Raw genomic sequence first — 24,125 nt, forward strand, 5'->3', positions numbered from 1 at the left:
AATCCACTTTTGATGAATGGTTGATCCTCGTATTCAGTTGTGATATTTATTGACATATTTACTTCCAATAGTGACTTGTGCAAAATGCTCACTACCAGCAGAGCATTATGGATGAAAGTGTTCACCATTTTGTGAACAACATAAGAAGAATATTACTCGATAGCTCAACGAAATAGTATAAGGAAGGGTGTTGCTCATGTATAAGCGAGCAATACGAGATCCAGTTGCTTGCCGCACGACAAGCAACATAGTGGACAATGGTGCTCACCATCTTGGCAACTGATAGCAAGTATAAGGTAGGCGAGCATTACCTATGGTAATGTGCCTTTCCCAATAAAAGTATTATGAGATTTGGTTGGTCACCCCTTGTTGAGCAACATTAAGGACACTAGTGCTCAACACCTCCACGAGCAATGTAAGTAGTAATAATGCTCGCTATCTCGGCGATTAGTGTAAGGTGAACTAATATTGGCCACCTTGACGAGCAACTAAATGAGTAATTATGCCAAGAACACAATTGAAGTGAAGTGTTCTTACCTGAGGCGAGTATTGATAAGTGTAATTTTTATTACTCTTTTATTTATGAAACTTTTTAGTTTTCCTTTAATTCTATTGATTTTATTTTATTTCTATACATTTTTCTTTATTTTCTTGGAATTGAAGGAATGAGAACATTTAGTGCAAAATAAGAGCATTTTGGTACAAAAGAATAGATTATGGATCCAAACCAACAAGAGTAAATATCAAAATCAATTGCTAACTTAAACATCAAAGGCGTCCCCTACTGGAAATCCTGAGTTATTCTTTCTGGTTGTAGGTTATTAGAGCATGCTGCAAGCATACTGAAAATTACATCAACAATGATTTCAATAGATAAATAGTTACTAAATAATAGGGTATAGTTTAAAGGAGATTGACATGTGGAAGGATTGAAAAAATAAAAAATAAAAAATAAAAAATAAAAAAAATATGAATTTGACCAGGTAGATTCCCTAAAATGGGTGTTGGCAGTAGACTAGCTTGGTGAACTGCGGATTGCAGCAACCCAAACTGATTTATTGTAGATGTTTTGTCTGAGTGAGGTAGATTGAGTAAGCAATCAGCTGTTACAATGCTCCGGAATAGCTGCAATACGAGAGAACGTCTCATCAACAGTGCTCGATTCACAGCATTCGATGAAAAGTTCTTGCCCTTGGTTGACTTCCAACCAGGTGGCTACCAACGACCTTAGACTTTTAAAGAACTAGTATTATTAGTCTTGGTTGTCAATGTAGCGGATGAATCAATGGTCTTACCAATTATGACTACCCTTTGTTTTTCTTCTTGTAATACTAGAGAAAGGACTTTGTAAATGGAATGAAAGGGTTCCATCAACTGAATCTGTCCACTAAATCGAGAATAGAAGTCATTAAGACAACATGGAAAACTGCAAAAATTATTCTTCTTGCTGATCTTCCATAAAATGCTTCTACGAAGCGCATGTACAAATTGGTTTACATCCCACAAACTGGTATAGGCTTCAAGTTTGACAGTTCATCCCAAAAACCTTTTACTTGGAAATGATAGATGCTCACAGAATTGTGCCCTTGAGTTAAAGTAGAAGCCAAGAGGTTATTATATCATTGCACTTGTCCACATAGGAAAGAAAGGATCAGCATCTGTTGGTTTAGCACTGATTGCCATTGACATTCATCGCTTCTATGTGCAAAAGTTATATTCGGTGAAGAATTGAGCGACTAGCACCATACAGCTAAAAGGAGCTATGAAGAAGATAGGGCAGAGTTTTAGAAAGAACAAAGTAAGACTGGAAGAGGAAAAAAAATGAGAGAATTGATTCCTGTAAATCTGTGGGGCACCAAGTTATTAACTATTTACTTGTTAGTATGGTTTCTTCTTTCATTTTCTTCTGTTGACTTCTCCATTATTCAAGATCACCAACACTCCCCCCTTTACTAAAACTCGAACTTTTTTTCCCAAAACATTCATTAAAAAAAAAAAAAATCAAAATCTAGCTCTAAAGTTCTAGTGATATTACAGTTCAACCCTTCTAATTCTAAAATTTATAACCGGTTCATCTAACTCCAAATTACCTCAAACTAATTTATTTTACCCTGGTATCTTTAAATACATACTAATTTTCACGTTTTTCTTGCCGTAAAACTAGAAATTCTAGACCCGAAAATATGTTAAGGCCTCTTTCCATACTCATAAATTTATGAAATTAAATATTGTTATATCCCTATTTACAACTCCATCAAATTTCATCACCTAAACTTAATAGAAATTGCTCGGAGAATTCCGAACTCTATTCAGGTCACTATTCTCCAAGTCAGGCGTGCACTAGGCATCCTCTCACAAGGGGCCGCAATTAGAATTATTCTTATTTTCTTGTTAGCTTTCCCAAAAACAAGGAGATCATCTGCAAAAAGAAAGGTGGGTAATTGAGGGAGATTGGCAACCGATCTTAATATCTGAAAGATGACCTTGCCCATTGGAGAAAAGCCAGAGCCGATGGGGCGAGCTATACAAGTCTGGAGTTTAACTAGACAATAGACATATTGTGCATGCACGGTCTCCGAGATTCCTCATCATTTAAAAAAGAAAAATGAATGTGTTTCCTACACAATTTTGGACACCTTGGCTGTGGGAAAAATGCTAAACCATAATAATGCACAAAATTTTTAAAAATTAAAAAAACTAATAGACAAATGATTTGCCAAATTGAAGGTTGGTTGTACAATGCTTCAAGCATGATTCCTCATCAGAATAGAAGTTTATTCTCTCCACTGAGAACAAAAAAGAGAAACCACGGTTCAATACATGCTGCCTCCAGAATTTGGAAGGCATGAGCAACCGCCTATGATATCGATCTTATGGTACACCACCAAGTTAAAAACTTAAATATGCACGTCTGTTTGTTGAGTTTGTTTCTGGGTCCGACTGTTCATTGGCTTCCAATTCATTAAATACAATACCTATGGAAAAGCACTCCATAGTCCACCTATGACATCATCATAATCACAAAACAATAACAAAAAACAACGAATCATGGTATTCCGCTGGTAGTACCCACCAATAATCTGCATTGTTGCATGTGCAGTGATAACTACAAAACAACGAATCATACCAAGTCCTAAAGTACCATATTGCAAGCATATAAAATGAGAAGTAGCAAAACCCAAGAGCCAGCACTCACCAATCAAAAATTCTGTGTAGTCTTTTTTGCATACTCATTGTGCACTCTATTAATGTGATTGGCTACATCACTTTTTTTAAGTGTAAAATAACTGTTTTGGCCAATCATATCAGTGATGTACGCAAGTGGTACGCAAAAATGACTTTATGTAACAGTTCTCCTCACCAAATAATCTGCATTATTGCATGTCCAATGTGCACTTCTGTAACACATAAATGTAGAGAATAGGTCTCATGAAGCCTTTCTCGTTGAATTAGTTTAATAAGGCACCCCCTTTAGGTCACTTGAACAGGCTCAAGCAGGAATGTGTTGTTTTGTTCATGTCGTTCTGTTCCTCTTTCTTGATGGGGTAAAATTATTGGACAGCTTTTCCTGCTTAAATTTTTGAACCATGATGTATGCCTGCATTAGGATAAAGATTTACTTGCAAGTAGTTGACAATGCAAACACATTCAATTCGATAACCAAATCGCACAACTCAAATACTACTTATAGAGAGGCAAAATGACAGAGAACAGAAAAAACTATTATGTCCAGCTCAAATTTAGAATAAGAATGAAAAAAAATCAATCCTGAGAATTAAGTTCAGGAATTTATAATAATATACTTTTGACTAAGAGCTCCCATTTTGCAACTGAGGGGTTTGAATCATAATATGCTTTTTCTTTTCATTCTAGCTGGAGCTTGGTAGAATACAATGCTCAAAATTGAACTATAAAATTAGCTCCGCAGTTTTCGACATCAGCCAACATGTATCTATCTCAGTGGCTTTGACATAAAAACCAACTGGAAAAATGGCCCAAGTAGTAAATAACTAAAAGGGAAGTGAGTGAGCAGTTAGTGTCAATTATAGAGTTCTTCAATAGGAGGTATTAAGTAGCACGAATTATATGTATATATATTTAGAAATGCAGATAGGAACATTTATATTACGTGTATTTACCTTTCTCACAGCAGATGTCAATCCCAAACTTGAAAGGGTATCGCCATCCACACATTTCCAATGCATAGCTTCTTTGTCTTGCTTTCCAAATAAGTCATTTTTCCTCCCTTCATGCCATTAGAAAGCAAACAAGGATTATGCAAAGACATGAACGTGTGTGTGAGCATATGAGTGGAGAAAGCTTGAGGAGATCCTCTTCACCAAAAGGAATAAAAAGAACTAAAACGGTTAAATATGTATGCCCTTCCAATAAAAGGTAATGCAGCTACCAGTCTAATGATATTGCCGTAAACATATGCCGTCACAATTTGTATCATTTTCCAAATATTCTTTTATAACTAAGATAAATATTATTAATAATGAAAAAGGGATAATATCCCCGGAGACAGTAAGTACACACGGATCCACTCAATGAACGAAAGGAAAAGAGCTATAAAGTATAAAGTCCCGAAAAATAGAAATATAAAAGGGAGCACCATAATGTGCCTTTTGTCCAATGATACAAGGTGTTAGAGAACAAAAAAAACTTTAACTCCAACACTGATATTTCGCAGTCCCTCAAAACTACGCTTGCTTTGATCATTTTGCAAATATGACTTCTCTTTGACATTGACCTACCCAGAAAAAGTAAGGTCATAATATAATACAAACATCTTCAACTATTCTGACTTCCCTTTCTATTATACCTTATCATACTGGAAAGTGTTCTCTCATTCCTCTCTCTTTCTCTCTCCTCACTCTATCTCTGATGGCTACCTCAGGTGATTCATGCTGGAGATACCTCCTTTCCTCATCGTTTCTCTCTCACAAATACTCTGCTCTGCTCTCAGCAGTTTATATAGTCTAGATGCTGTTTGGTTCAAAAAACTTAATATTTTCAATTGGATTGTCAAATTATTTATCGATTGAAGCAAAGTCATTTGTCTTCGAATCATCTAGGCCCAATAGAATCTATTTCCACTGCCCACGAGAGCAAAGTTTTCAAAGAAAGATTTTAACTCATCCATAGTGCGCTTGCAATCTTCAAAGCTTCTATCATTTCTCTCCCTCCAAATACAACAACACATACATATAGGAGCCATCTTCCGGATTACCGCCACTTGTGGGTTGCCATGAAAGCCTCCCCAACTTGCAAGAAAATCCACCAGTCTTCTAGGGATGACCCATGATATTCCAACTCTAGCAAAAAAATCATCTCACAAAAGCCTGGCCACCTCGCAAGGAGGTAGTCCCCATGAAAAAATTTGCTTTCAAGGGAGCTTTAGTTTTCCATATATTCCTCCACGGAAAGGCATACGTGCCTTGGCTAGTCAAGACCTGAAAAAAAGATCAGACAGTGAATCTACCTTTCTTGGAGGGGCTCTATATGATCTTGTCAATAGTTCCAACTGTCATTCTTGTGGAGTACAAAATAGAGTAAAAAACTCATTGACAACATCTAATTCCAAGTCTTGTGCTACTCTGATAATTAATGTTCCATTGAGGAGAGACTCTAGGGAAAATTCCAAGAGCTTATCTATTGAAGCTTCCGTCGACCGTGAAATATCAAATAATGCTGGAAATGTGTCTTTGAGGCTTCAATCACCACACAGTATCTATATGATCTTGTCAATAGTTCCAACTGTCATTCTTGTGGAGTACAAAATAGAGTAAAAAACTCAGTGACAACATCTAATTCCAAGTCTTGTGCTACTCTGATAAAGTTAACATTCCATTGAGGAGAGACTCTAGGGAAAATTCCAAGAGCTTATCTATTGAAGCTTCCGTCGACCGTGAAATATCAAATAATGCTGGAAATATGTCTTTGAGGCTTCAATCACCACACAGTATGCCATGCCAAAATTTGATTTGAGAGCCATCACCCAACTCAATACGAGTAGGCTTCCCATCCTCTTCTTATGTGCTTCCACACCCCATGTGGTCCACTTACCTCATTCGAACACCAGCTGCCCCCATGCTTTACTGACTTTGAATCTATAACGGTCTTCCATAAAGCCTCCCTTGCTTGTTGGTATTGCCACAAGCATTTTCCCAAGAGGGTTTGGTTGTACATCACCAAGTTATAAATACCCAATCCTCCACTAAATATTGGTGTAGATAACATTGACCAATTCACGAGATGAAATTTAAACTCATCCCCCATCCCACTCCACAAGAAATTTCATTGTAGCTTCTCAATACAGTTGGCGACTTTTATAGGAAGTGGAAAAAAGGATAAAAGCTATGTGGGCAAGTTCGAGAGTGTATTTGATTAAAGCAAGCCTACCCACTTTGGACAGTTAGCTAATCTACACTCCAGCCTTTTCAATCAAAGCATCCCAAAAACCTGCCGTCTTGAAAGTAGCACCTGAGGGGTAGACAAGGTACCTCATGTGTAAGGAAGATACCCTGCATCCCAAAAAAATAGCCAGGTTTACCACAGTAGGAACATTTCCCACTAGGACCACTTCGGACTTAGTTAACTTCAATTTCAGACCAAATACCGCTTCAAAACATAAAGAAGTGCCCTTAGATATCGAATTTGACCTTGGTCTGCCCCACAAAAGATGAGGGTATCATCAGCAAATAAGACATGAGGGATCTCAAGAGAACTGCCCTTCCTCACCGAGAAGCCTGAGAGAAAGCCAACATACACCAGACCTAATACCATCTCGGTAGAGCTTCCATGACAATAATGAAAAGTAGCGGGGAAAGCAAATCCACCTTTCTCAAGTTACAGGATAGAAAAGCGAACTATAGAGATACAATACACTATCCAAAAACGTCATTTCAACCCAATGCCAACTCTCGCAAGCGAATAGAACAAGAAATTCTAGTTGACATGGTCATAAGCTTTCTCAATGTCCAACTTGCAAATTAGCCCACGTTCTCTTGACTTGAATCTACTATCCAAACCTTCATTAGAAATTAATACTAAATCTAGAATTTGCCCACCTTTAACAAAAATGTTTTGAGGCTTCGATATTGGCTTCTCCATCATCATATCCAATCAGTTCACCAAAACATTAACAAGACTGATAGGGCAAGAGTCTTTCATATCCACTACCTAGGCTTTTTGGGAATATGAGCTATGAAGGTAGCATTAAGGGGATGTTTTGGAAAATATGAGAATTCTTAGAATTTTTAAAATTCTCAAAACTTCTAATAATTTCATTATCAAAAATCACTCAAATACAAAACACTTTTCAATTTCAAATTATCAACTTTTTCATCTAATCATTATTCAAACAAAAAAATCATTACAACTTTTACAAACTTTCAAAACAAAAATAATATTCAAACAATTTTTTAACTTTATAATATTTTTATTCAACTTTTTCTCTCTTATTTCTCAAAACCCAATAAAACATTTTCACTCAAATCATTTCACTACTATTCACAAAATTCTGAGATACTCCAAACATCCAAACATGCCCTAAGACTTTTTTCAAAACTTGCATTTGTATGGAAATCTTGGAATACCTTCATTAGGTCATCTTTAGCCACTTCCCAGCAAACTACTACAATTGACCATTAGAATAATTCTAGACAAGTTAGTTTTTTCAATAATAGGCATAGCGCATGTTCACATTACATATACAAGAGAGACACCAAAGTACGATTAAAAACCAATACAAGAAAATCATGGACACTTAGTCCATTAAAATATATTACAATTGACCATTGGAATAAAGTGTTATGGTAGAGAAAACTCCAAGTTCCATAGTAGTCTACTCACGTTCTTCAAAACTTCTATCATTTCTTTCCCTCCAAAGGCACTATTAGAAGAGAAGTGGGAGCCATCCTCCAAATTTCCATCCTCTCCAACTTGCTAAGAAATTTACCAACCTTCTAGGAATCACCCATGCTAATCCCATCCTATTGAAGAAATCATTCTGTAATATGTGAGTGGCAATCTCACAATGAAGAAGTAGGTGATTAATTGTCTCCCCGTTTGTTTTGCACATACAACACCAATCCATAATGATAATCCAAAGCTTCCTTAAGTTTTCGACGGTGAGAATCCTTCCTAATGATGCTATCCATACAAAAAGGGTTGCTTTGACTGGCACCTTAAGCCTCATTTGGATGTTGTGATGAGATGAAAAATCTATAAATAGGAGTGAAATAGTTTGAGTTAAGATGTTTTATGGAATTTTGGGAAATAAGAGAGAAAAAGTTGAATAAAAATATTATAAAATTAAAATATTATTAGAATATTATTTTTGTTTAGGGATTTGAAAATGATGAATTATTTTTTGTGTTTTGTTTGAAAGTTTGGAAAAATTGTAATGATTAGGTTAATGATTAGATGAAAAAATTAAAGATTTAAAATTGAAAAGTGTGTGTTTGAGTGATGTCTGAATGTTGAGATATGAAATTTCTCATCTTATCTCAACATCCAAATGAGCCCAGTCTTCCAAATACTCCTCCAAGGAAATGGATTTGCATTTTGAATGCTAATGGCGTGATAGAATGAAGGACGATGAACTTCTCTTATTTAAAGGCACTAGAACACCTTGTCTACATCCCCCATTCTCACACTAATAAAGTATAAAAGATTATAGAACTCTATGAAAGTATCAATTTCTCAATCTTGTGTTGCTCTAGAGAAACCGACATTCCATTGAGTAACACCATTGGACAGCTCCAAAACATCTGCTACAGAGGATTCCTTCACCCTTGCAAATTGTACACATCTGGAAAGGCATTCCTCAGGATCCTATCGTCATGCCAAAGGTCATACCATAACTTAATTCTAGGCCCATCACCTACCTCAAGCCAAGTATGCGTCGAGAAAAGTTTATGTGCTTCCAACCCACCAAGCTACCCCATGTGATCCTTGCACTTCATTAGAGCACCATCCACACCAAGCCCCACCAAATTGCCTTCCAAAAAGTCTCCATTTCTTGTTGATATCTCCAAAGCTGTTTACCTAATAGCATGGTTGAAAACCAACAAGTGACAAACTCCTAACCCTCCCTTGAGATTGGAGTGCATACCTTTGCCCAATTCAAAGGATGAAATTTGAGCTCACCATCCATTCCTCCACCCAAGAAATCATGATGTAGTTTCTTACTTTTGACTGTGAGAAACCAAGGCCTTGTAATCGTCATTGCATGTGCAAGATAAGTGGAGAATCAGTTGAGCCCCTTCTTGTACATTGTGAGTTTGCTAGCATTATCTGAAACATGTTCTTTTTGGCCTCTTTGGGATGTGTTGGGCAATGGCTTCTTTGGTGGTGGATCTCCTAAGGAGTTGAAAAGGGCAGTTTGGAAACCATCAATGATTCAATGCACACTTTTGTGGAGGATGAACTCATCGTGCTTATTATGTGTTTGTGGAAAGAAATAAGCGCAGCTTGGAGGGTCATGAAAGATCGTAACCAGAGCATAAGTGTTTCATTCTTAATACCTGTTATCATTGGATAATGGACCAATATGGTGTTGCCCTTTCTATTTCTACTTTTCAAGAATTTCTAGCACCTTTCCCATCAGTTAGTTAAGTGGATCTCTTTTACTTCCTGTGTATTGAAGTAACACCCTTTTTTGCCATAAAGAAAATATTTAGCTTACAAATGAAAAAAGCAACAGCATAAAATACAAGTCAAAATAACCTTATAGGTGATTAATTGAGTGTGTTAAATGCCCAACCATCATAGAAGAACAATTTATTGGTGTTGGCATGCATAAAGTTGCACGGAGTACATTATGACACTTCTTTCCACAAGTATCTAAAAATGGGGGAAAATATAGAGGGAGGATATCCAAACACACAAAAATTCAAATTATTTTGTTCCATTAATTTGCCTAACACAATGGTTTGAAAATTATATTGCTAAACCTTGGATGTTTCATATCAGTTTTAGATAAAACCAGCATTCTGTAAAATCCAATTAACATAATAGAATTTGCCTAACCTATGCTAATATAGTTTTGTAAATGGTTTAGAAATATATAGACAGGTAATTTTCAAAGTGCACATAGACCATACACTAAGAAAAACCCAATTAGATGGATGAAGGAAAAAGAGCAAAGTTCCATAAAATCTAGAAAGCTAGAGGAGTGAAGGTATTTGTGTCACCATCCAAACATACAGAGAATACAACATAATGGTTCTTAATTCTAACACCATACTCTCACAACCTTCAAAGCTTGAGAATTTCATTCCCACTGAATACACCACATCAAATGCAATGGGACCATGCTCCAAAAGAACTTAACCAAGAGTATGACCAGAAAACATGAAAAGTAAAATTTTATACACTTTCCAAAAAAGAATTATTATTAAAACCAGTTATTTAAATAAGCACACCTATTTGTCATATCAGAATATGAGAGAGAGAGAGAGAGAGAGAGAGAGAGAGAGAGAGAGAGAGCAAACCTTTTAGACGAACTACCAACAATTCCACAAAAATTTTTAGACGAATGTGAGTGAACATATGGACAAACTCTCCAATATCTTTCCTGAAAACTATGTTGCCGGTCTTTTTAGAATCAAGTCCAAACTTCTTGTCCAGAAAGTGATCAATTGCTTCTCTTCTAGTTGCCAAACCAGCATCTCCATCCAGCAAGACAGACGGGAACTCCCAGAGGCCAGCAAGCAGACCTTCATCCGGCCTTTTTACAAGAAGAAATCTACTGTCACTTTGGTTTCCCTCCAATGTTTTTTGACCTCCCAGTAGTTCCACCACACATACGGCAGAAAAATCATGTCTCTGTTTGACCTTCATTACCTTAGCAGGGAAATCTGTCACCTGTACCAAACTATCGTGTCCAGAGACTGACAGTGCATGGCAGTGTCCGGATGCAGGACATGAAGAGCAGCTTGGGTTCAATGGGGTGCATATGGTTGCACCAAATTCCATGAGAGCCTGATTTAAGTCTCCAGGCCGGATAGGATCAACTAGTTGAGCTGCTAGTTTCCTATTCCCACGCCACATAAAATCTAACCATTAGACTTCCAGGAAATATTATCTACTTATTACCACCTTGTAATCGCTTCAATTGAATCATGAATGCTGACGCAAATGTGACTGGTATGACCCATTATGCAAGTATTTTTTTTTTCTATGCCAAGAAACCCTGGAAATCATTACGCAAATTGCTCTATAGATGACTAATAAAAATGCATGGTTTCTTAAAAAAATACAATTAAGTCCGAAAAAAAATAAAAATAAAAATAAAAAGAAAAGAAAGAAAGAGAATAGATAAAGATATGCTAACTAAAATCCTCTATTCCACCAAATCAAAATGAAGTTTATACAACAAATGAAAATCAAAGAAAAAGTTGTAGGGGTCACTAGAGCTCACCATATTTTCTTGACAGTCACCAAGTCTTTTGGATTTGCAGAAATAGCCCTAAGTCTAGTAATCACCCTTATCACGTTCCCATCAACCACCGGCACTACCTGATGTAGTAAAACTTGAACAAGGGTTGAAACCAATCAAACAAAAAAATTCATAAGCTACTCACCTCCCCAAATGCAATTGAAGCAATAGCCCCAGCAGTATAGTCTCCAATTCCTTGAATCTTTCGCAGTTCAGAAACTGTTTTAGGAAATCTACCTCCTCCCGCAACAACCATCTTTGCTCCCTTACAACGAAAAAAAAAAAAAAATCGAGAAAGAGAGAATTAGGACATGGTTTATGGTCAAGATAACAATGGGAGTCTCTCCTTTTTAAATTAGATTGCTGTTCTTTCCTTTCAGATTGCAAGAACTCACCCTTCTCATCTCAAAGACACAAAACAGATCTTCAGTTGAGATCAAAGATATAAAAAAGACCGTTCACAATTGTCTAAAGGCCTTCATTATAGACCCTAAGCTCTTTGTGACAACACAAAGATGTTGCCAGTCCACCTATTAGGAATTCCACACACTTTAAGATGTCTAAGAACCATAATGTACCATATCACTAGTTTTCAGGAAGCTAGGGTAGGGAGAAGGGTGGATGGGGGAAGCAATACCTTGGTGGTATACCACATCAGCACCCCCCCATTAGGGTTAAACAAAACTAACAAGGGAACCATTTTTCAAAAAAGAGGAAAAAACCCTTAGAATTCCTCTAGGGCGGCTGGCCAATAATAAAGAAAAAGGAGAGGCAAGAGCGCAAGGTATGAGGAAGGGTGAGACTGGCTTTTTATGGAGGAGCTCCAGTCCTTTTCCATATCAGAGTTCAAATTCGTTTCCGAGGAGGGATCCTAGTCCTTTTGTTTCCCTTTCTTATAAGTAATAAGATTTCATGAGATAGGCACAAAAGACGCAATCCAAGTACACAAGAAGTATATAAGAAATACACCTTTCTAAAAGGAGAAAATCAAAGGGGAGTATAATCACTCTGATCAAAAGCACTTTATCTAACCTCCCTACATACTTTCTTTCTTTATTTCCTTTACCTGCAGGTGTAGCTTCTTGTATTGAGAAAATCTTCTGAAATTTTCTTTGAGGAAACTTAAGTTTCATCTTGTTTGTTGGGACAAAGCTTGTTCTCCGGTACCTTGTGGTGGTTTGGCGTGCATAACTTAGGACCTTCAATAGCTCTTGGGGAAGTGGTTATGGAGATATCACCACGAAGGGGAGGCTTTGTGGAGAGTACTTATAGATTCAAAATGCAGGAGTATTAGGGGGGCTAGTGTTCTAATGAAGTTAGGAGGACATATGCTATGGGGTTTGGGAAAAATATTCGTTTAGGATGGGAGAGGTTCTCCAGCTTTTTCAGATTTGAGGTTGGGAAGGGCCATGGTGTTTATTTTTGGCATGATGTTTGGTGTGGTGCATGGGCTCTTAAGTTTTTTTTTTCCCACTCTACCCAATTTCAAGTGACAAAGAGGCTGTGGTGGCTGACTTGTTGGTTTGTTCCAATGGCTCTATCCATTGGAATTTAAATTTTTTGAGAGTGGCTTGAGATTGGGAACTTGGAACATTTGCTGATTTCTTCAGTTCATTGTATGCTATGACTTTTGGTAATGTGGTGGAGGACAGGATGATTTGAACTCCTGGTGGGAGTAAAATATTTTCGGTGCATTCCTATTATACAGCCCTTTTGGGATTTTCTAATGATCATTGCTAACCCTGGAAGAGAATTTGGAAATGTAGGGTTCCTCCCAATATTGCTTTCTTTGAATGGACTGCATCCCTTGGGAGAAATCCTCACCACTAACAATTTGAGGAAACGAGGTCTAATCATTATGGATTGGTGCTTCTTGTGTAAGAAAAATGGGGAATCCGTGGATCATCTTGACAAACTTAGAGATCTTTGAGCAAAAATGTGTATCTCTCAGTGGAGAATTCCCATTTATATATATAAAAGACAAGCTAATCTTCTGCCCTTAAAATCAGCTAAACTACCATATACAGATTTGCCTAAAGATAGCCGACAGCTAGTATATCCTAATTAAGGAAAGAATAAAAGATTTACAAATATAGAAGATAGCTGTCAAAGCTGTACAAGGTATAGAATCTGCTGACTTTAAATGGATAGAATCTGCTGACTTTAAATGGCCAGCAGATTCCTTTGACATCCCCCCTCAAATTGATGCTGGCAAATCTACAAGCATCAATTTGCTAACAAGGAAATTATTGCGCTGATGTGTCATGGATTTGGTGAAGATATCCACGACCTGTAGAGTAGTGGAGATATGTGGGAGGGTGATAATATGGTGGTCATAGGCCTCCCGAATGAAGTGGCAGTCAACCTCTATGTGTTTAGCGCGTTCATGGTAACATGGCACTAGTGTTGTCAGCATGTAGTCGAATAGGTTGAACTTGGGAGAAACCAAGTTCTATAAGGAGACCATGTCGCCAAATGATCTTGGAGCATGCAGCAGGCATGGCTCAATACTCTGCTTCAGTTGATGATTTGGAGACATAGTCCTGTTTCTTGCATTTCCAAGAGATAAGTGCATCACCAAGAAACATACACCATCTGATAGTAGATTTCCTTGTGTCTGGGCAGCCAGCCCAATCAGCGTCACTATAGGCTTGTAGCTGGAGTGAAGAACCAATAGGGAAAAATAAGCCACAACTAGGTGTGCCAAGGATGTATCAAATGATACGTCGGATTGCAAATAGGTGGAGATGTCGAGGTTCTTGCATGAACTTGCTTACGATGTGGACAGCATAAGAGATGTCTAGTCAGGTGATGGTTAGATAGATAAGACTACCAACCAGCTTCCGATAGAGAGTAGGATCCTGAAGAAGCTCCCCTTCGTCCCGTCGATACTTCACAATAAGTTCCATGGGGGTGTCAACAGAAGTAGTGTCTTTGAGTCTGGCTAACTGAACCAAATCCTAAACATACCTGTGCTGACTCAAGAAAATACCTTGAGGTCGATGATGCACCTCTAACCCCAAGAGGTAGGTGAGCTGGTCAAGGTCTGTCATGTGGAAAGTAAAATGCAAAAATTTTTGAATCTCAAAAATGCCCTCCATCAGAACCAGTGACAACGATGTCATCCACATAAACAAGGAGAACAACTATGCCCTTAGATGTCTTCTGTAGAAAACGGGAGGACCCATTCTGACTCTGAGTGAAGGAAAAGCCAATGAGAGTGGATCGAAACTTTTCAAACCATACAAAGAGCGTTTTAGTTTGCAAACATCATTAGGTGAGGAAGTAGGCATACCAAAGGGAAGTTTCATGAAAACTTCCTCCTTGAGATCACGGTGTAGAAATGCGTTCTTAACATCCATTTGATGCAAAGACCATGATTGAGATGCAGCAAGAGCTAGTATGGTTCGCAAGATGGTCATCTTGGCTACCGGTAAGAAGGTTTCATCGTAGTCTTGGCCATACTCTGCTTGTTGCCAAGAACCACCAGCCGAGCCTTGTGACGATCTATGGATCCACTCGAATGAAGCTTGATAGAAAACACCAACTTACTGCCGAGGGGTTTCACAGTTAGGGGACATGGAACAACATCCCAGGTCTGGTTTTCTTCAAGTGCTAAAAGTTATGTTTCAATAGCTTTCTGCCAACACTCATGCTCCATTGGTTGCTTATAAGATGAGGGAATAGGAGTAGAAGACAAGATGGCTGTCAAGGATAAAGGAGGGGTGAAACCCCTATCTGGGGGTCTATGAATTTGAGTACTATGCCTGAGAGGAGCAGGTGCAGTTGCTGGAACAGGATCAGCAGTCTGAGAATGAACTTGAAGGAGATCGGGAGGTGCAAAAGTCTGATTTGATGTGGTGGAGGAGCGTCGTTGATACACTAGGAGAGGCTTAGTAGGTACGGGATTTGCATAAGAGTTAGTAAACAAGGGAAGAATAGAACATGAAGGAGAAAGGGGGTCGTGGTGAGTGGAGAAAAAATATGGGTTTTCTAGAAAGATGACATTTCTAGAAACCCGAATACGACACAAATTTGGATCATAGCAAAGAAAACCTTTATGGTGTACAGAATATCCTAAAAAAGCACATTGGACTGATTGAGCTGTGAGTTTTGTGCGTTTGTGTGCAGGAAGATGAACATAACACACACAACCAAAGGTACGAAGGTTAGAATAATTTGGAGTGTGACCAAATAACCAAGTGTAAGGAGAGATGTGGTTCAATGAGGGAGAAGGCAATATATTGATAAGGTGGACAGCATTGGAGAGAGCTTCACAACAAAATCAAGAGGGGACATATGACTCTAAAAGAAGGGTGCGAACAACATCTAGAAGGTGACGGTTCTTTCTTTCAACCACCCCATTTTGTTGGGGGGTTAAAGGACAAGACCGTTGAGAGAGTATGCCATTAGTTTGCAAAAACTCCTAAAACAAATGAGACGTACTCACCCCCATTGTCAGATCGAAGGATTTTGATATTGGCAGAAAATTGGGTCTGAATATGAGAATGAAAGAGCTTGAAAACAGAGTATACTTCATCTTTAGAATACAGGAAATAAATTCACGTGAAACGACTATAGTCATCAATAAAAGTGACGAAGTACTTGTAATTAGCATGAGAAGTAACCGGTGCCATACCCCACACATCACTATGTATCATATCAAAAGGCTGGACTACTTTTGGTGTGTGAGTGGGAAATAGTAGAGTTTTACTTTTGCCAAGTCGACAAAAATTGCAATCAAATTGAACAGCACTAAGAGATGGTAACTCTTTATTCCCAAGTAAACCAGAATTTAGCAAATCATGAAGTACATTAGAGTTTGGATGTCCAAGACGTTTATGCCATGCTCGATAATCAACATGAGCATAATTACAAGTGACAAAGGGCAAAGAAAAACATGGATACAAAGGAAATTGGAGAGGGAAAAGACATCCTATTTTAGGCCCACTCGCGATCATCTTCCCTGATTGTTGATCCTGCACAACACAACCAGATTTAGAGAATTCCACTTTACAATCATTGTCAACCAACTGACCAACAAAAACTAGATTAGTGGTAAGACCAGGAGAGACAAAGACATTGGTTAGAGAAGGAGAAACATCACCGGTGGCTGTGACAGGTAAATGGTTGCCATCAGCAGTATGAATCTTGAGATTTCCAAAATATTTGTTTATATTGGTAAGAAAATGAGCATTATTTGTCATATGATGGGAAGCCCTAGAATCAAAGTACCAAGGAGGTGATGTAGAGAAGGGTTTTACCTGAGAGTCCTAAAGCAGAGAATGTAGAAATAATCATTTGTTGAATCATTTCAGTGGTCAAGGGTTGAATAGGAGCAAGAGCACGTTGTGTCAAAAGTGTTGTATCCACAGAACTACCAATACTAGAAGAGCCAACTGAGGCAGTATATGCTGTTTCAGATCTCTTGGGGGGTCGGGTAGGGCATTCCTTGATAATATGGCCATCCTTTTTGCAATAGTTGCAGAATTTTTTGGGCAATTTGAAGCGAAATGGCCAAATCCTGTGCAACAAAAGCACTGAACAACGCTTATATCCCTGCCTCTTAGCTTGCCCTGTGCTGCATAAGCCACGGGAACAGAGGTGGATCTATTTTGTTCACTGGTGGTTTGAGTGAGAAGGCGCTGCTCCTCACAAAACAAATCATTAAGGCATGCATCCAAGGAGGGGACAGGTTCTCAGTTCATAAGATTAGACCTGGTGACTTCAAATTCAGATCTTAATTTCATAAGAAATCGATCCCTCTTAGTAGCTTCATGGACAGATTGAACAAAACTAAGACCTTCAGGAGGTAAGGTAGCACAGACTATATTAGTATATTCAGCCCAAATATTCATGAAGCTAGAGTAAAAATCAGAGATAGAGAGACTGTCCTGTTGGAGATTGGCCAAGTCATGTTCAAGCTAGAACCGATGAGCAGTGTTGTGCTGACTGTAGAGCTTCTTGAGGTAAGTCCACATCTGGGCTACGGTCTTGGAGGGTCGAAGGTTCAAGATGATGTTGGATTCAACAGATACTAGAATCCACACCATGATTTGAGCATCCTTGACCTCCCACTTGGCATGCTGATGGGTTGCTACCATCAACATGGCCCCATAGATTCTTGCCTTTGACAAATATCTTGAAGTGGCATGCCTAGGCTGAGTAGTTTTTGCCATTAAAACAAACCAGGAAAGCATCAAACTTATCTGAAGACATGAGGCCGAGAGAGCTTGATCAAGAATAACCCAGAACAAGAGACTGAACTAGGGCTGAGTTGGACTTGAGAACAAGAGACACATGAGAGGAACAAAGACAGAACTAGGGCTGAGTTGGACAAGAGACATGTGAGAATTCAGAATTGTGGCTCTGATGCCATGACAAACTTAGAGATCTTTGAGCAAAACTGTGTGTATCTCTCAGTGGAGATTTCCCATTTATATATACAAAATACAAGCTAATCTTCTGCCCTTAAAATCAGCTAGACTACCATATACAAATTTGCCTAAAGGTAGCCTACAGCTAGTATATCCTAATTAAGGAAAGAATAAAAGATTTACAAATATAGAAGATAGTTGTCAAAGCTGTACAAGGTATAGAATCTGCTAACTTTAAATGGATAGAATTTGCTGACTTTAAATGGATAGAATCTGCTGACTTTAAATGGCCAGCAAATTCCTTTGACACATCTATTGTTACATTGTGAGGTGGCTAAGTTTTTGTGGGATGAGATCCTTAACCAGACTGGTGTGGCATGGGTAATGCTTGGAAGAGTTATGGACATTTTTAAGTGTTGGACAGGTATTAGGGGTAATGTTACGTTGCAGCTTTGTGGAAAATGATCCCTCATTGTATTATGTACTGTTTGCGGATGGAGAGAATGAATTTTTTTTAATTGGCACCGGGTGTCTCGAAATAGCATCCATACTAATCCCGAGGGTGCACAGACCCTCGGCAAAGAGTTTTCCACAAGTGCACATTAGTTAATTCAAGGGGAAGATCCCCCAGTCTGATAGCCCCTAGAGATTATTTGCACCCAAGGAGATTTGAATATTAGACCTGGAAGGAGCATACGCCCAAACCCAAGGCCTTTACCACTTGAGCCAACCCCTAGGGATTATAATAGGCGTTTTAAAGACCAGGAGCATTCCTTGGACGAGCTGAAGAAATTCTTTTTCAACAAACTAGTTTCCTGGGCTTTGGTCATTATTTGTAATGGGGACAGCTTTCATAATTTGCCTGTATCCATCATCAATGCTTAGTGGTATTTAGGCGTATTCTGTGTATACTTCTTGTGTACTTGGGCTACAACTTTTTCTATTAATAAAGTTTTACTTTTACTTATAAAAACAAAGAGGAGAATATGATCATGAAAATAAAAGTTAAACCTGTTGAAGTCTATGGAAGATGTCCAAAGGGAGTGAGTGTTGAAGAAGAAAGTTTTGAGGTTCTCAAGGTATTTAAACTGTCCTAGTCATTTCCTACGTAGGAATCATAATCCTATTTCAACCAGGAATTCGAGTCTTCTTCCAAGTACAAGCCCTATCCTTTTCTAGGTAGGATTCCATATTATTTTGCTAGAATCCCAAAGAAATTTCTTTATGTTTCAAAATTAGGATGGTTTCATAATTTGAAACATCAAAAGTTCCTAATCCAAAACAACAAGAATTCCTAACCAGGTCTAGTTTCCTAATTAGAAACAACTAACTGTCCTAATTTAGAACCAGGTTACTAATCCAATACACCCCAAGTTTCATAATCCAAGGCTGCTTTCCTAATCTAGGACAACATCCTCTCTTTAATTCCACATAATAGATCTTTTCTAGTCTTCTTCCAAGTACAAGCCCTATCCTTTTCTAGGTAGGATTCCATATTATTTTGCTAGAATCCCAAGGAAATTTCTTTATGTGTCAAAATTAGGATGGTTTCATAACTTGAAACATCAAAAGTTCCTAATCCAAAACAACAAGAATTCCTAACCAGATCTACCTAATTAGAAACAACTAACTATCCTAATTTAGAACCAGGTTACTAATCCAATACACCCCAAGTTTCCTAATCCAAGGCTGCTTTCCTAATCTAGGACAACATCCTCTCTTTAATTCCACATAATAGATCTTATCAACTCTTGCCCAACATGGTAGTGCGAATCCATTAGGAGTACTAAGTTTGTGCTATAGTCCAGTAGCACTCAATCTGTTTAATAAGTAGAAAGAGTAACACTAGTCAGTCTGTCACACAGCACTTAAAGAAAACTCCATAACTTTGATGTTTAAGCAAATTGCTACATTCTTGTGGGGGAGGAATTGGCAATGAGTTCAAGTTCCACCTAGTTAGGTGGGATAAGATGCGCACCACAATTGTTGGTGTTGAATTGGTTATTAAAAATATGCTCTCATTCAATAAAGCCTATGAAGGAAATGGTTGCTGTGGTATACCATCGAGAGGGAAGCTTTGTGGTGATTTGTTGTGTAAACCAAAATATGATAACGTGTGGGGAGGATGGTGTTGAAATGAGGTCAGTGGGCCTTTTAGGGTGGGGTGACCTCTTGCTTTATTAAATTTAAGGTGGATGAGGAATCTAAATAATCAGATTTGGGTATGATGTGTGGTGTGAGGACCAACCTTTGAAGACCGTATAAGTAGAGTTGTTCCATTTATCTTATCATAAGGAGGTTTCGGCTATAGAACACTTGTAGATCTCAGATAATGTGCTCAAGTGGAATATTACTTTTATAGGATCAGCCCATTATTGGGAGTTAAGTGTTTTCTCTTCATTCTTCAACTGGTTGCACTCATTTTAGGTGGAGAAGCAGTAGTGTTGATCAAATATTTTGGACTCCATCCAAAAGATGGAAATTCGAGGTCATGTCCAATTTCAAAAAGCTCCTCCAATCATTGGCCCTTCTTTATCCTATAAGTGTATTTAGAGAAACAAGACATCCACCAGAGTAGCTATCTTTGTGTATGGCAACCTTGGGAAAGATTTGCACTTTTTTCATAAGTTGAGAATTTTTTTTTTTTATCAAGAGTTAAGCCTTGGGAAAGATTTTAACGATGGGTATCTTGAGAAAAAGGCATATTGTAGTATTGAAATGGTGCTGTATGTGCAAGCAAAACAGGGAAAATATTGATCACGTTTTACTGCATTGACAGTAAGTGAGGAGCTTATGGGTTGGGATTTTTAACACTTTTGGGATTGAGTGGGTTGTGCCCTAGAGGGTGGACTTATTGGTATGTTGGCAGTCTCCTTGTGATGACCACAAAAATTCAAAATTTGGAGGATGGCCCCTTTATGTTTGATGTGGTGCATTTGGCAAGAGTGTAATACCCAAGCTTTTGAAGACTCAGAGAGGACGATGAAGGAACTAAAAGCCATATTGCCTATCAATCTTTATGCTTGGACGAAAGCTCACAACAGTCCCCATGTTTCCAACCTTTTAGATTTTAAGGATTTTTGCTCTTAATCACAGTCTTGCTAGTTGGGTGTATCCTTTTGTATACTTCTTGTGTACTTGGAGTTGTAATACCCAAGCTTCTGAAGACTCAGAGAGAACGATGGCGGAACTAAAAGCCATATTGCTTAACAATCTTCATGCTTGGACGAAAGTTCACAACAGCCCCCATGTTTCCAACCTCTTAGATTTTAACAATTTTGCTCTTTTTCACCTTCTTGCTAGTTGGGTGTATCTTTTTGTATACTTCTTGTGTACTTAAAGTTGTGCCCCTTTGCACTTTCAATAAAATTTTGCATTACTTGCAAAAAAAAAAATTAAGTACGCATGCTCAATTTAATAGATACATTTATATATAGACATTTAGTAGCCAACCATGATGGGACTTAAAAGACTTTTTAAGTTTTGACTACTAAGCTCAACCTAGCAAAGAATAGAAACCATAAAATATAAAAATATAAGAGCGGTCCTGATGGTTTGCACTTGATAAGCTTGTGAAAAGATTGACAGCATGGATGAGAATAACATTCCACCACCAAATATGTAAAAGATTATTATAGAAGACTGAGAACTAGACAGTTCCAAGTCTTGATGAAAATTATAGGATAAAAACAATGGATGAACTTAAACGTCTCTATTTCAGCACTTGTTCCTTTGGGCAGTAGCTAAAGATTTCCATTGCATAAATATAAATACATACATCTTTTTCTCCCTACTCGTAGTTTTTCGTAACTTAAAACACATGCACATCATATGCATAATAGATGGATGCAACACAAAAACACGATAAACTTGTGAACATAACATATCAAGTAAGATAACTTAAAGTGGGCTTTGGAAGAAAAGGCAACAATTTATGGGTGTGGAAACTGATAAACACAATTTTTTTCACAACCCTTCTCGCAATCATAGTTTAAATGATGGCCATTTTTGTAAAATAACTCATAAAATAATTACAAAAGTATTTTAAATGATGGGTACTATTATTTTATAGAAGTACTCCCATTTAAAACTGAAAAGTGAAAAGAATTGTTTGTCCATCATTACTCCAATGGTAATCAAGCAGAGTAAATAATCTACCTTTGTTCAGGTGGCGCGTAGCCAAAACTGGTCATTAGAGTAGGTTTCATAAAAAGAAAACAAGAAATCGAGGCAATGCGTTTGATGCGTTCTAAATTGAGTCTTAAAAAAAAAATAGAACCGTCAATTAAAGAACGCGAGTTTTTTCTGCAAAGCAGGAAAAGCTAATTTTGAAAGGAAAGCAAGGACGAGACAATGGCAAATGATGAGAGAATACCTCCAACAGAAAACGTGCACGGCGGTAGTACCCCAAACCAGCCCACATTTCATTCACCTCCTGCTCACAAGATTAAAAGGACTAGAGTTCTCAATCTATGCATGAACCAACGAAACAAATAGAGACGGTTTTGTTTAAATTAGAGAAAAATAAAAATAAAAGGAGCCTTCTTTACCTCAAGAGAAGCCTGAGAGAGAAGGTGAAGGGTTGGCCATTTGTGCATCCAACGGTTGTAGTATTGAATGACAGTCTGAACCCTCGTCTGTTGAAGCATTACTTCCGAAACCCAAACCCCATAAGCCCTTTCTTCCGGTGGTTGTGATGGTGATGATGAATCTAATTTCTTTGAGCGCCAGGGCAGGTCCCTCTTGTTCAGGTCGTACCACTCCAACAAACATTCCCTAATTTTCTGGGTTTCATCCCCACTGAAACTCCACTTAACAATATCTTCTATGTCATCTTCTTCTTGTTTCTCTGTTGGTGAATGCGGTCGTTCTCTAGCCACTCGTCGGGGCCTCTCAACAACGACCGCTTTCTTACCTTGCTTCTTCTGCTTCCGTTTCTTATTATTTTCCTCGTCCTCCATGCTTGAAATGCAAAACCCGCTTGCCCTTTTTGATTTTGAAGCAGAAGTAGCAACCGATGCGTGGTGCTCAGTGAGTCCAACAAAGTGCTGGGCCGTCAACTTCCTGTCGTAAAAGACATTGATCTGCATGAGTATCAGCTTCCAATCGGCGTGTCGAATCTTATAACTCAGCAACCAACAACAGTTTCGCAGAAAATTGGATTTGAAAATTTGGGTCCCACAGCCACTTGAAAATTTGATTTTTTTTCCATTGAAATTTAAGTAACATTTAAGAAAAAGTAAGAAATATGTTTCTGTTGTGAACTAAATGAAAAATCGAGAAAGCTTCCGAGATATAGAGAATGAGAGAGAGGTTCATATTGATCCGTAATCTGAATTTAGAAACATTCATATATATAAGAGTATAAATGTTTTAATTGACGACTACGATCTGATTAATTATAACGGCTAAATGTAATTATACAATACAAATTCATTTATAATACATCTCATTTAGATGACCATATTTAAATAATATACTTTGTTAAAACATTATCAAAGAAAAACCCTGTGAAAAAAAAAAAAAAACTAATAACGAAAGAAAAAGAGTACAGTATTCATGTATACCGCCAAGTGTTTTAGGATTGCCTCATTAAAACCTTGCAAAGAAAAACCCAGTAGGATAAAACCTTAGCGAAAGAAAAAGAGTACAATCAGCGTAAATTTTCAAGACATTATTTCTCCTGAAAAGTGCATGATAATAGGTCTTCAAGTCTCTGCATTCCAATGTTCTATACAATCTTTTTAAATGTTGCAGTTGGTAATATTTTAGTGAATAAATCTGCCAGATTATTACTTGACCGTATCTTCTTGACATCAATTTCACATTTCTCCTTATGAATTGTAGTGATATTCTTATGTGGATCTAAAAGATAACCTGCATCCGTATATCCAACTAATTGTGAACTTGATCCATGTTGATAAAATAATCACATATGGTGAAATTCACCATATTGATTCAAGATCATTTTAATATTAAATTCATTACTCTTCTAGAGTTATGCTCTTCTGGAGTTCTTGTAAATAACACAGTTAGTGGAAAATTCATCAAAATTAAACCGCTAACCTCTTTTTTCAACAAAAACGGTGGCCAGCTTTTTAGATCAGACAAGCACTGCAGGATTTTCAACTCTTCTGTAACTGTCAGGCGCCGCAAAGTTATGATGCTACATCTCTTGTCTGTTGTAGAAAGATGCTTCACGAGAGATGCTGTGAAGTAAAGAAATGCTTTGTCATAATTTTCTCTATAAAAGAGATATTCAGCTCATCTTCATTTGCATTTCATTTTCTTCACTTTTC

At 37.7% G+C, this 24,125-nt stretch overlaps 1 protein-coding gene across 1 annotated transcript; it reads right to left on the reverse strand.

Annotated features, from left to right (window-relative positions):
- Window positions 1–3,029: 3,029 nt before the first annotated feature.
- On the reverse strand, window positions 3,030–23,114 carry LOC122316467 (adenine DNA glycosylase). The gene is made up of 7 exons (XM_043132997.1): window positions 22,377–23,114; window positions 22,202–22,261; window positions 11,595–11,714; window positions 11,432–11,529; window positions 10,503–11,044; window positions 4,140–4,246; window positions 3,030–3,598 (listed from the first exon to the last, which is right to left on the reverse strand). The coding sequence occupies exons 1-7, from the start codon at window positions 22,914–22,916 to the stop codon at window positions 3,515–3,517; spliced, it is 1,551 nt and encodes a 516-aa protein (XP_042988931.1). The 5' UTR covers window positions 22,917–23,114; the 3' UTR covers window positions 3,030–3,514.
- Between the last annotated feature and the right edge of the window lie 1,011 nt (window positions 23,115–24,125).

This window comes from Carya illinoinensis, chromosome 7, assembly GCF_018687715.1.
Source record: "Carya illinoinensis cultivar Pawnee chromosome 7, C.illinoinensisPawnee_v1, whole genome shotgun sequence".
NCBI classification, from domain to species: Eukaryota; Viridiplantae; Streptophyta; class Magnoliopsida; order Fagales; family Juglandaceae; genus Carya; species Carya illinoinensis.

Coding starts and splice junctions, on each gene's coding strand:
- LOC122316467 (XM_043132997.1), bottom strand. CDS start 22,916: ATGCAGATCAATGTCTTTTACGACAGGAAGTTGACGGCCCAGCACTTT. Junction 11,045..11,431: donor GTGACTGTCAAGAAAATATG/GTGAGCTCTAGT, acceptor GCGTGGGAATAG/GAAACTAGCAGCTCAACTAG. Junction 4,247..10,502: donor GTTGGTAGTTCGTCTAAAAG/GTTTGCTCTCTC, acceptor AATGGCATGAAG/GGAGGAAAAATGACTTATTT.